The following is a 13,341-nucleotide window of genomic DNA, read 5'->3' on the forward strand; positions in this document are numbered from 1 at the left end:
ATCGCTGGCCACTCTGTAAGGGATAGCTAACCATGTTGCAGTACCACATCGCTGGCCACTCTGTAAGGGATAACTAACCCTGTTGCAGTACCACATCGCTGGTCAGCCTCTGTAAGGGATAGCTAACCCTATTGCAGTACCACATCTCTGGCCACTCTCTGTATGGAATAGCTAACCCTAGCGTAGTAAATCATCACTGCTAAGGCTTTGTTTTAAGCCTACTCTGGTTCTTCACTGAAACATCATGAAACTTAAGTTGAATGTCAATCATATGGTACAACCAGCCTTAACAGCACAATTCTCCAGGATATAAAGTTGGCGGTTCATGTCTTGCTTATAGCAAATCACAAAAAAATCTTTGCTTTGCTCTGATTTGCTTTTAAATGTGAGCCCCCCTTGGTCCTTTTTGGATAATTCTTTCTGATAAAGACGGTTCATAACACTACTAAACTGTTACAGTACTTCCTCCCACTGATCAGAAAGGAACAGTAAGTGTCTGCACAATTAGATTCAACTCCAAATAGGTACCTCTAAAAGGTGGGTGATTTATTAAAGTGTTTTTTTTATAAAAAATATATACCAGAAAATTCAAACTTGGGAATAGTTAACCTCAGTACAGTTTCTTATCATGGTTTCTCTATTTTGTATTCAGATCTTCCTTCCCAGACCGTACGCTGACCCAGTGAATAGTACAGTTCTGGTTTTGGGGAATTTCAGCACTGTGATGGTGAATGTGACAGCTGGGAACCCCTCCTTAGTGCTGAAGCTTGACCTGGCTCGAGAGGTCCCACTGCAGCTCTACCTGGGCTTCCAGTACCACCCCAATGAGACCAGCTTTGATGCAGAAACACAGCTACCTGATGAACGCTACTCTGGAGGTAAGAATCTTGATCTTTGATAAGTCAGTCAAGTACATTTCTACTCAACAAAGCTTTTTGCAATATAAGATTCCACTAAAACCAATGTGCATTGTTATAATGTCTACTGGGAAAGTAAAGAAACTAATTTTATTCGTGACCTGTTCTTTTAACCAAGGACTTCCAAGGAGAATGGCATGAAACACTAGTGAACCAATGTTTCACCACCTAGCCCCTTCTATTTCTAAAGTCGTTTTTGCAGCCGTGGATAGAGAATCACCTCTGTAAACTGTGTAATAGAAAAAGGCATTGTTTGTTTTGTGTATTACACTGGAATGACGGTTCGTTCCTCTGGTGTGTGTGTAGGAGATCGGTACACCTGGGTTCTGAACCCTGACAATCTGAGCTCAGGGGTCGGTGTTTATTACATCCTGCTGAGACCTTCCAGGAACACAGGACCTATCTTCACCAACACAACTGTGTCCGTCACTTCCTTCGCAGCCAGCTGTGTGTACTGGGACGAGCTGAGCAGCAACTGGAACACGCAGGGCTGCCGGGTAAGCAGAAAGGCATCTTGTTCTTTTATCTCAAGTCTCCAAACGCAAGGTCAACTTACGAATGAAGGCAAAGCATAAGCGTGATGTAAATTTGAAAAACTAAATGAAAAGGTCTTGTAAAGATAACACATTATTTTGCTCTTTCTTTGTGTCTTCCCTTCCTTTTGCCTCAAAAGTTCCTATCTTTAAAATGTATGAACTGATCACTAAAATAATTGTCTGACAAGAGGAAATGCAGACATTTAAAGGAGTGGTAACCAAGGCTTTATGCATTTATTAAAATGTCTTCTAATCTATTAAAATAAGTTACATGTTCAGATATTTGTTCATTTTCAAAACATTATCAAAGCCATTATACGCTGTATTAAAGTTGAAAAATATCCCAGAAGTAAGAAATGCCTTACTTTACCCTTGTAAATTAACTACAAAACAAATAATTTAAAATCGTGTGTGTATTTCAAGTAAAACGTGGCCAAGTTTTCATTAACTAATAACATTAGTTTTTAACTTGAATAAACACTTCAAATAAAATAAACGTGAAAAAAGGGGCGTTGTACAGTGAAAAAAAAGTACTCACTGTTTTATTTGTCTTTTTTTGCATCCCACTTAATAAAAACTAGGATTACATCATAAAAGAAAATTAAAATGTTGATTACTATACAAGTCATTTCTTTTGTAAGTATGACCTATATCATATTGCAGACAGAAACGGATCCCAATTGACTTGCTTCTTATATATATATATATATATATATATACACTGCTGTGCAAAAGTCTTAGATATGTTGCATTTTTCTACTCTGATTCATTATGAGCATCAATAATCTACTTAAAGCCTCCACTAGTGTTTTCTGCTATTATAACAACTTTGACTTGCATAAAGAAGGAAAAACATGGAGTGAAATACCTCTCATCGCTTGATTTTCAAGGTGTGGTATTCGAAGCATAATCAACAAGTACAGAGAAACATCATCTGTAATTGACAAACCCAGGACTGGAAGACCCAAAAAGCTGTCTAACAAAGATGAGCAATACTTCAAGATAATATCCTTAAGGAATAGAAAGAAGACATGCGTTTAATTGAAAACAGAACTGGCAGAAGGCACAGGTGTTGTTCTCCATCCATCAACAGCTAGCACCTTTGACCATTGTTCCATAGTCCAATTTCTGTGTTCTTGTGCATATTTTAACCTTTTAGTCTTGTTCCCCTTTATTAACGAGGTATTCTTACTGCAACACATCCTTTAAGTCCTGATTTCAAGAGTGACCTTCGTATTGTTGAGTCGATGGACAATGACATCTGTGCAAATAATTAACATACACAAAAATAGTAAAAACATACTGTACATCTGATATGATATAGCTTTTAAATGTCCCGTTAACCGCTTCCGAAAGCTGTCAATAGATATTATCATCAATGACATGTGCGACTAGCAGTAACTGTATTTACTGCGCATGCGCCACAGAACAGGACAGTGCTCAGAAAATAGCATTTTCATAATAATTACGTATTGTCATAATTTGCTAATGTTGCTGTTTTCTTCAAAAGACCTTGGGCAAATGTGAAATCTGCTTCAAAAGTTTGATGCATTTTTTTTACAATGCGAAAACCAGCAACATTTCTTATGACTCCATTGACTCTCCATAGAATTTTTTTTGCCAGGCTCTCTGTATATACCTCAATGCTTTGCACGCAGTGAGACGGAAGTCTCCATTGAAAATCAGTATCTTGTTAGAAAGGTTGCAGTGTCCCTCAAGACACTCTCGCAATGACAAGTCACTTTTTTACAAAACAGTGCTGTATCCGTTATGAACGAATTGCTAGCGGTGCCAAGAAGTTATTTTGAGCAAAGTTCCTGTTCCTTTAGCCGGAGCATTTACAATGGGAAAAATCTGTTTCACCACAAGGGTGTTCCCTTAGGTGAAGTGTTCCCTTAAGAGGTGTTCCTATACGCGGAGACTACTGTACATCCTGCAGTGATAAAGTACACATTATATTCTTGATTGATTTTTTGGGGAATCACACACAAACCATCCTGCCCCTTCAGTGTGAAAGGAACAAAACAATGAAGCATGTCAAAATTAGAGGCTGATTTGTCCCAGGCGAATCCCCAAATAACCTATTATTTCCCTTAATCCCTCTTTCTCCCCTCACCCTCTCAGGTCGGTCCCCTCACAACTTACAACGTGACACAGTGTCTGTGCAATCACTTGACTAGTTTTGGGAGCTCGTTCTTCGTCATGCCCAATGCGGTCGATGTCTCGCGCTCCGCAGAGCTCTTTGCCAGCTTCTCCAGCAACCCTGTGGTGGTGTGCACTGTGGCCTCCCTCATTGGCGTGTACATCCTGGTCATAATCTGGGCACGAAGGAAGGACATTAAGGACGCTGACAAGGTATCACAGTCTGCAGCTTGAGCTACCTCGAGTGAATCCTTAGAAATAGAGTTATAGTTATATTAACATGTCTTTAATACATGTTTGTATCAATGTTAGTAATACATGTTTGACTGTAAATATATTTGGTCATAGTCCCAACCGACACAGATAAATTGTGAGTCACCACTGAAATTATGGGACAGATTGCTTATTATGGGATTGTTCATGGAAACTAGTGAGCAACTATTTCCCTGGTGGTCTAGAGGGCTTGATTCCCAGTTTTAATCCTCTCCCTCTCTTCCCAGGTGAAGATCACAGTTCTGGAGGACAATGACCCGCTGGCCCAGTACCGCTACATGTTGACTGTCAGCACTGGCCAACGCCGTGGGGCTTCTACCTCCGCACAGGTCAGCACAGAGAGATGTGTCTGTAGGGAAAAAAAATAGAGAGAGACGTGGGAGTGTTGAGGGGGATGTGGTGCAGCTGTCCTTCATATCAGAGAGGATAACAGGCTTGATCCAAATGGGAACCAAATGTCAGTGGTCCTGTGTGAATCAGGATGAAAAGAAAATAACTTACACTGGGTCCCATTGTGGCTCACCTGGTAAGCCACAAAAACATTGTGTGAAGGGTGAGTCATACAGTCAGTGGACTGCAAATTCCTGTCTGTGCTAAGTTGCCGATCTTCACTAGGCTCCCTCGGGAAGCGTCATATTGGCTCTGGCACTCCCGTAGGTACTGTAAGGGTGACTTCAAGTTCGATGACAACATTTAAAGTTTAACTTATGGTCTGATAATAAGATGTTATCTCACCATGTTGTAGGTGACGGTGACTCTGAATGGATCAGAGGGGGAAAGTGACCCCCACCACTTGACTGACCCTGAGAAGCCGGTCTTTGAGAGAGGGGAGACAGACATGTTCCTGCTGACAACGCCCTTCTCACTGGGGGAGCTGCAGAGCCTGCGGCTGTGGCATGACAACACAGGGAGCCACCCTGCCTGGTGAGAGAGGGGAGGTGGGGCAATAGAGAGAAAAAATATCCTTGATGTCTTCAAGGGAAATACTTTAGAATGGGACCCCAATACTGTCATTTTTTACTTTTCTGTATCTGCAGAACACTTTTACTGTTATTTTAAACGCTTTATAAGGTCTGTCACTATCTAAATGCCCCCCTAGGATACATTTTATTTGGCATGCCTCAATAATAGCTTCTGTCTTGAACCTCCAGGTACGTAAACAGAGTTTTGGTGCACGACCTGGAGACAGATCAGACGTGGCAATTCCTGTGTAACTCCTGGCTCGCTATTGACGTTGGTGAATGCGTTTTGGATAAAGTGTTCCCTGTTGCCACTGAGGTGGATCTGAAGCAGTTCAGGTATGAGATTGATGGGTTTTTTTTTCCACTGCTGGGTGGTCTAGCAAACTTCTGGTCCTGTGTCATGTACCAAACCACATGTCACACTTCACAGATTTCTCCATATATAAGGAAAACCACTTTTCCAGTTGTCATTAACATTATCCCCAGATCCTTATATTATCAATAACTTATACTAAATAAAGGAGGGTGTTTGTCAGGCTGTACATCTTTCCATATATATGTCACACTTACATTTATCGGGAGAACCGCTTATACAATTGTCATGAAACTTGGTATTAACATTACAGTGGAACTCTGTTTATCTGCGCGCTTAGGGGGACATAGGTCCACAGATGTGTGAAATCCGTGGATAAATGAGGTGGCATTGCATGTGACTAGAATGCATGAATAAAATACAGAAACTAGTAATGTAAACCAAATTAGCATTTACTAGAGATCTATGCAGTGCAATATATTACAAAGACAGAAGAATTTTTAAAATTAGTTTACTTTTCAAAATGTGATACACCTCCAACCCCGTTTCCCTAGCTTTTTCTGTTATACCAAAAAAAATAATAATAAAAATATTATATACTACAAAAAAATAGTTCAAAGCTACAAGATAAAACATTTTATTACTGTAATAAGCTCTTCAGCCCATCAGAGCTCACAATTTCCCTGTATACTAAGTAAGGGTTCTCCCTGGGAATTCTGTACAGCCGGGCGGCAGAACATTATAGCCGGGAGCACTTTTAGTGGAAAAATAAACGTGCCTTACCATAAATATAAATAATTTGAATAATGTGTTGTCTTTCGTTGACTATATCTGGTTGCGCTTTTTTATGTTCTACATTTTCTTTTTCATTTCTGTTTTTTATTCTGGTAAATTACCGTGCTTATTCAGGCACTCTACGATTTGACTGGGGAAAGGTAACGTAGGTTTATTGGAATTCACAAAAAAACACAAAAAACCGGCAACCTTTGCACTTCTTTTTTTAGCTTAATTATTGAGCTTATTGCTTCATTTAAATTGTTTTCTTTGTTAAGTTTTCAGGGCATTTTGTCTATTTTTGTTTTTCGCTGTTCTACATTTTTTTAATGCAACTGTTCATTTTAGCCGTTTTTTTTTTTTTTTGCACAACAGTAATCACACATGTTTGGTAACCATCATAACTGTTGCAAGAAACCAGAGTGTAATAATCCAGCACCGCTGCACTTAAGAATTTGTATGTCAGCTGACAATGTTCAGCTGATATCCCATCACAACTTTCTTCTTCTTAGAGGCGTACAGCCTCTATATATGAACCCCCAATATCTCTCTAGCACCTGGATACATATTGTTACGATATCACAACAAAAGGAATACGCTTTTTTTTGTTGTTTTTTGGTGCATATGTATAGCTGTTATGTACTATATATCACCTTACAGTACAATAATACGACAAAAAATGGACTGAATGATAATACCTGAAAATAATCTTAATATTTTTTTAATAAAGTAGCCGATACAAATATAGTATTAGGCAGTGGATTGTGCCGATTGCTGGCTTAGTTTGACCCCGTGCATTCATTGTTACTATTTTTGCTGTGAAAATAATTGGTTATTTTTTTTAGCTGTCATTTTTAACGTTTTAGGCTCTCAAAGTGCTTAACACAGAAAATCCGCCCCTTCAGCTCTCTGATTGGTTAAATGTTGTGTCAAGACGTAATACAGCTGTCATGTGGTTCCAAGATTTTTTTTTTCACGCCGCAACGTTCTGCTAGAAGCAAAATCAACCCTTATTGTTAAAGGCACCGTAGCATCTGCAAGACGGGCGGATCAGGTTTTTTCAGCTGGGTGGCGACAGCCACTTTGCCGGGCGGCCCGGCCTGGGGAATCCTTGTAAATAATTGCATAAAAACACAAATTGCATATACTCTTATATTATGTTTACAGTATTACCTAGCCTGGAAGAATAATTCTAATAATTTTTTTTTGTATTTGTAATTTTTGCAGCAATCTCTTCTTCATGAAGACAACGAAGGATTTCCGTGACGGACACCTCTGGTTCTCTGTGCTGAACCGCCCGCCAAGCAGCAACTTCACTTGTGTGCAGCGCGTGTCCTGCTGCTTCTCACTGCTGCTCTGCACCATGCTGACCAGCATCATATTCTATGGTGTTCCCACGGACCCTTCTGAACAGAAGATGGACCTGGGTACAACAGATTGTTTCTATATATGTTTCTTAACGTAATAAAGCAATGTGGCCATCTGGACAGGGCAAAAAATTCTGGAGCTTTTAAGCTGTCGGTTACATTTCTTACTTCTATTCTCTGGTTCTGTCTGCTTTCTGGCACTTAAGCAATCCAGGTGTTGTAGTTCAGACTTGCTTTAGCTGCAATCGGCCTGTGAGAAATTATAGCCAATACAAGGGTGGCCAGTGACAATATTAATAAAGCTAATAAGACACATTGGATAAAGCGACATTCAAAATAATCAACCCAGTCTGCGTGTGTGGCTATTAAGTAACCACTCTCCCCTCCGCAGGTGGGTTCACGATCACCTGGCACCAGGTGATGATCGGGTTTGAGAGCTCCATTCTTGTGTTTCCAATCAATCTCCTCATCGTCACCATTTTCCGAAAAGTCCGTCCGCGGGAGAAGAAGGACCAGAAGAAAGAAGACAAGCAGCAGGACAAAACAGAGCATGGAAAGACTGTCAGAGTGTCTCCTTCCCAGCCACCTTCCCCACAGAGTGTCCCCAGGGAGCTGACACCGGAGTCTGTCATCAAGGTGACCTCATCGCCACAGTAATGGTTCTTGTGATGATGTTACTTTCAGCTGTAACTTCAAGGGGTGGTTTCACAGACTCTTTCTTACTGAACCTTAGGACAAGAGTGATTTTTATAAAAAGGAGAAAAATATATATTTTTTTGGTTAATGGATTTTCAAAGATAACAGGTGAATTACAGACTGGAGTAAATACTTTTACTTGAGAATTTATGGATGAAATATGTATTTTTTTCTGACTCTTCCTAACCTTGCTTCATGTTGTTCATGGTCCCCCCCTAACCCTCTGCTGTGTACCTGCAGGATATTAAGCGACTCGCTCAGTCGCTGTCAAAGGCCATGAAGAGCCCTGTCCCGCTGCTTGACAAAGACTTTGGCAAGACAACAGATATCAACCAGCTGCTGTCGATGGTGGAGGAGATCATCCATCAGCAGAACCGTGCTGGCGAGGAGTTCTACAATGAGAGCCACAATAAGGACAGCTCCCATGTCCTCACACTTGGGGCTGTCGACTTGCAAGGTAACCTCCAATACACCAGAGGACGCTGTCTCCTTGTGTTATATATATATATATATATATATATATATATATATATATATATATATATATATATATATACACAGAAACACACAAACAATAAATACACACATTGAGGCAGGTGTGAAGTGGAGTGCTTTCCTGATATTTGATACATAGTGGTATTGAACGAACTTGATAATATTACCACATAGGAAATGTGGATGTATATGTACTATATATTCAGTTTGGTTACACTTTCAAACAATTCATATGCATTCAAATTAATATGTTATTCCTGTGGTTTTCCACTTCAAGTATCACAACTAGAAAAATAACCTACAAAACTGCAGTTATTCAGATGGTATGTCTTTGAAATACCGTGATATTCTATTAAAATCCAGATGAATGTGCAGTCATAATTTTAAAGTGATAAAACTATTTTCAATTTCAATCCAACTAGTGTGTAAATCATCTGAATTTGAAATTATGAAGTGAAATATTAATGTGCAGACTTATAATTTTTTTTTTATAGAAAAGATTTTATGCTGTAGTTCTAAACAAAATGGAAAAGGAATATGAAAAGACATTTTTTCCTAAATGGTTTTGATAGCAATGTGAATTACATAATTTTGCATCCTTTTGTGCATCACTGTATGTATGTGTATGTGTGTTGGTTTGGTTCTCTCTCAGAGTCCAGCCGTGCTGAGAACCAAGCGAAAACCCCAGTGGAGGCTCAGCGCCGCAATGATTACAACCAGTACTTGTACAGACAGCTGGAGCATGTGGAGAGGGAGCTGGAGCTGCTCGGACCCAAGAGGTTCTCCACCCCCCAGAGCTACAGCCAGGCAGTGCAGCAGGTGCAGGGCATGAAGGGACTGCTCGAGAGACAGCTGTCCTCCTCAGCAACCGATCGGTAGGTACCCAAGGAGCAAGGGAATGGTTGTTTGAAACCCTGTTTCCAAGTACTTTGTAGCAGTCAGCAGTCTTAATTTAAAATACATGCCTTAAAGGAGTGCCAACCATTATTTTAAAATACCTGTTGTCAGCACGAGCAACTTGATTACTGTTATAATTAGTTTTTTATGCTATAATTTGCTTTTTTTTAAATACAGGAACAGTACTGTCTCCTGTCTGCTATATATATATATATATATATATATATATATATATATATATATATATAGATATATATTTGATAAACATTTTACTGCCTTCATCAGTGCTATAGTTTAATTATAAATGAAATGGCTGCATTTCACTGGTCTGACCTTTGGCAAGTCTCTGTGAGGTCTCTTTGGTTGGTCAGTGTTTGTTCTGTACCTTCAGGCTCTCTCAGTGCCCCGGCCCCACAGACGCTGACGTGCAGAAGAAGGGTTGCCAGAAGGGGCTGCCCTGGTGGTTCGTCTTCCTTGGCTGGCTCCTGGTGCTGGCTTCAAGCAGTGTCTCGGCCTACTTCACTATGTTGTATGGGCTGCACTATGGCAAACAGGGCTCAATTAACTGGTTGATCTCCATGTCTGTGTCCTTCTTTGAGAGCCTCTTCCTCACACAGCCGCTCAAGGTAATGGGTTCCTTAGCAATGTTAGAGGGTACAGAGCTCCTAACTGAATCCTTTTTCATGATGTTTCAATGAAGAACTTGGGTCAAACTCTCTCTGTAGCCACTCCCTCTGCCCCCAAGTGCTCAAGGTTTGTGTAATCCCTTGCTCCCTCTCTCACCGCAGGTTCTAGGGTTAGCTTTGTTCTTTGCTTTGGTGCTGAAGCGAGTAGACCCAGAGGAGGAGAGTGAGGGGCCCATCGACAGGATGCTGACAAGCTCAGGTACCAGAACAAAATAACCAACCCACTGTCATAGCCTCTCAATACACCCAAGCGTTCTGAACATACAGTCTAACGTTAAACCATCTGGTATGGGTGGAAGTGATTCTGTCTATCACACCTCTTTATAACCTGCCTGCTTCTTTATTGATCCAGATAACAATCAATATTATGTGTAGAATTCCCTGAGCCATTTAAACACCACCTGTAGAGAGTAGGAATGGTTAGGCTTTGGAAATGAGTATTTCAGCCTAGATTTGAAAATTACATACCTTTTAGGTTATTTGAATATTTCAGTAATCAAATAGATGATGTCTTGACTGTGTTCATCGCAGGAGATCCAGGTATAGTGCTGAGCACTCGGAGAGACAGCAGCTGCAGCCTCTACCATCCCCCCCCTCCCACCGACATCGAGAAGATGAAGAACAACATGCTCAAGGAGCAGAAGGTGTTTGCACTGATCAGAGAGATTGTGGGTAAGAAATGCTAGCTGCTACGCAAGAGTGGCCTCAAGTGGTTCTGATAGGAATTACATTAAACTGTTATCATTTTTTTATCATTCCACACACAGAAAAACACAAAATAACAGTCTTGTCCTGCACTCAAAATGTATTCTTAAAATACTGCATGATTTAGTAATTTCTGGAATTGTTAGTCAAAATCAATGTTTTTTTTGCTTTTGGGATCTATTTCATATATATAGATAAAAGAAAGTTGCCTTGAATGAAGGCTTTTTGAATCTAACGATTCTTGACTCAGCCAATATGGGTTACCAATGGCCTCTTTCTGTCTCCCTCACACTTTCCCTCTCTCTCTATCAGCCTATATCGGTTTCCTGTGGATGTTGCTCCTGGTGGCCTATGGGCAGCGTGACCCCAACGGCTACTTCCTGACATCGCACATCAGGCAGAGCTTCACCAGTGATCTGTCTGACTCCATGAAGCACGGAGACTTCTTTAACTGGGCCAACAGCACCCTGCTGAGCAACCTGTATGGACCTTACCCAGGTACCACACTGCCAAACCTGTACAGACTCTACCAGGCAATACCACCCTGCCCAATAAGAGGTCATACCCAGGAAATACCACCCTGCCAAAGCCAACTCATAGCAGCCATATTCTCTTTACCTATATCAGTCCTAAAAAGGTAATTACAGTATGTTGTGTTAGTTGGTTTGTTATTAAGGGTGATTGCTGGTTGCAGGCTTCATCACAGACGGGAACTCCAAGCTGGTGGGCAGTGCCCGGATGCGTCAGGTCCGAGTCCAGAAAGACTCCTGTCCTGTGACCCGGTCGATGCGCAGCACAGTGCGGGACTGCCACGCTCCCTACTCGTGGGATCTGGAGGATATGGACTCATATGGACCAGGGTGGAACATCTCAGCCCCCAGAAACACCTCCCAGTTCTCCAGCGTGTGGAAATACCAGAGCCAGGGCAGCCTGAGAGCACACCCCCTCTGGGGCAATATTGCTCTCTATAGAGGAGGAGGCTACGTGGCAGTGCTGGGCACCGACATAGAGAATGCTACAAGGTAACTAGTCGATGTAGTAATTTAAAAAAATAAAAATAAATAATGAATTCTGAGGTACAACTAAAAGAAAGTAAGATTCTATTTTCCCCAAAACATTTTAAGAAAATCATCTAAGCTGAAGTTATGAGAAAGCGCATCCTACCCTTGCCAATGTATCAGTAATGGTCTGGCTTGTTCTCTGCACAGTGTTCTTCAGTACCTGATTGACAATACCTGGCTGGATGAATACACACGGGCAATCTTTGTGGAGTTCACTGTCTACAATGCCAACCTCAATCTGTTCTGCATCGTGAATGTCATGCTGGAGACCAGCGCTGTGGGTAAGGACTCGCTTCCTCTGTCCTCAGGTCTGGGCCTGGTAAGGTACTGTACCAGTTAGCTGCACAGTCAGGGTCCTTCTAAACATGCTATGAACTTCTTGGACTAATTACAGGTGTTATCCAGTTAGCAACCACCAAAAGCTTTATGGAACACGTGCCTGTGAATCATATAAGTAACACTGAACACTTTTATATTTTGTCCATGCAATACTTAACTTGAAGATGGTTACATAATTACGTTATTTACAGTGGAAGGGAAAAGAGTTATAAAAGAGTTTTAAAGCAGGTTTAGCATGCACCTAATTGCAAAACAGTTTAATTGACACATTTTTTTTCAATGTGGTTCTACAAAAATCCACCCTGCAAGCCCTGGTCTCATAATACTAAAGTAAAATATGGTCCTGTCCTGTCATTTCATCTTTATTCTACTTCCAATACATCTCTCTCCCCAGGAGCATTCCAGCCCCGCGCAGAACTGCACAACGTCCGTCTGTATCAAGGCACTGGCGGCCTGCAGTATTTTGTCATGGGTTCTGAGATCATCTACTTTCTCTTTATCATCTACTACATGGTTCTACAGGTAGGGCTCCCTCGCCTGCCAGGCCTGTGGTACTGCACTGGGATAGGCTTTCCTTTACAGAGACTAGACAGCTGGGTTCCTGGTACCGTATTAGTTTTTAGTTTTTTATTATTATTACTATAATGTGACTGTCAATGTTTCATTTTAAAACCTGTTTAAAAATTGCAAAGCAATGAATAGCTTTCATTCATGTAAAATAGAAACAGGAGAATCACAATCTTTATAAAACAAAAAGAAAAACAAAAAAAGGTTATATGAGGGTATCATTGTAACAGCATACTAAAGTATAGGAAACAAAGGAGAAATTGCAAATGTAACCTGTGCTAGGGTATGGCAGTAACAGTATAGAACGCCACAGCACTACACTGACCCCCCCCTGGCTCCCCACAGGGCAGGCTGATGAAGGAGCAGAGGTGGGCGTATTTCAAAAGCAAGTGTAATCTGCTGGATCTGGCCATCATTGTCCTGAGCTGGAGCGCACTGTGTATGTTCATCAATAGAACCATACTGGGAAACCGCGACGTGGAGTACTACCAGAACCACCGAGACCAGTGAGTGGAACTCAGGGCTTCATATTTAATGAAGTAAAAGTAACAAAGTAAAAAAGCTCTTGATGAGCTGAACATACACTATGGCCTAGAAGAGATACTGTGTAT

The 13,341-nt window shown here is 41.0% G+C and overlaps 1 protein-coding gene across 1 annotated transcript in view; it reads left to right on the forward strand.

The window, feature by feature from the left end:
- LOC117424475 (polycystin-1-like protein 2) overlaps window positions 1-13,341 on the forward strand; it is a 36,851-nt gene that overhangs the window by 20,408 nt on the left and 3,102 nt on the right. Inside the window, exons 19-36 of the mRNA XM_058992665.1 lie at window positions 653-878; window positions 1,224-1,414; window positions 3,578-3,808; window positions 4,096-4,197; window positions 4,614-4,792; window positions 5,020-5,166; window positions 7,145-7,344; window positions 7,676-7,920; window positions 8,221-8,437; window positions 9,128-9,350; window positions 9,764-9,998; window positions 10,161-10,257; window positions 10,590-10,730; window positions 11,076-11,261; window positions 11,458-11,785; window positions 11,972-12,105; window positions 12,558-12,685; window positions 13,076-13,236. Of these exons, the coding sequence (XP_058848648.1) occupies window positions 653-878; window positions 1,224-1,414; window positions 3,578-3,808; window positions 4,096-4,197; window positions 4,614-4,792; window positions 5,020-5,166; window positions 7,145-7,344; window positions 7,676-7,920; window positions 8,221-8,437; window positions 9,128-9,350; window positions 9,764-9,998; window positions 10,161-10,257; window positions 10,590-10,730; window positions 11,076-11,261; window positions 11,458-11,785; window positions 11,972-12,105; window positions 12,558-12,685; window positions 13,076-13,236 (3,371 nt within the window). The remainder of the gene's footprint in view (window positions 1-652; window positions 879-1,223; window positions 1,415-3,577; window positions 3,809-4,095; window positions 4,198-4,613; window positions 4,793-5,019; window positions 5,167-7,144; window positions 7,345-7,675; window positions 7,921-8,220; window positions 8,438-9,127; window positions 9,351-9,763; window positions 9,999-10,160; window positions 10,258-10,589; window positions 10,731-11,075; window positions 11,262-11,457; window positions 11,786-11,971; window positions 12,106-12,557; window positions 12,686-13,075; window positions 13,237-13,341) is intronic.

The sequence above is a fragment of the Acipenser ruthenus genome, chromosome 19 (assembly GCF_902713425.1).
Source record: "Acipenser ruthenus chromosome 19, fAciRut3.2 maternal haplotype, whole genome shotgun sequence".
Classification (NCBI taxonomy): domain Eukaryota; kingdom Metazoa; phylum Chordata; class Actinopteri; order Acipenseriformes; family Acipenseridae; genus Acipenser; species Acipenser ruthenus.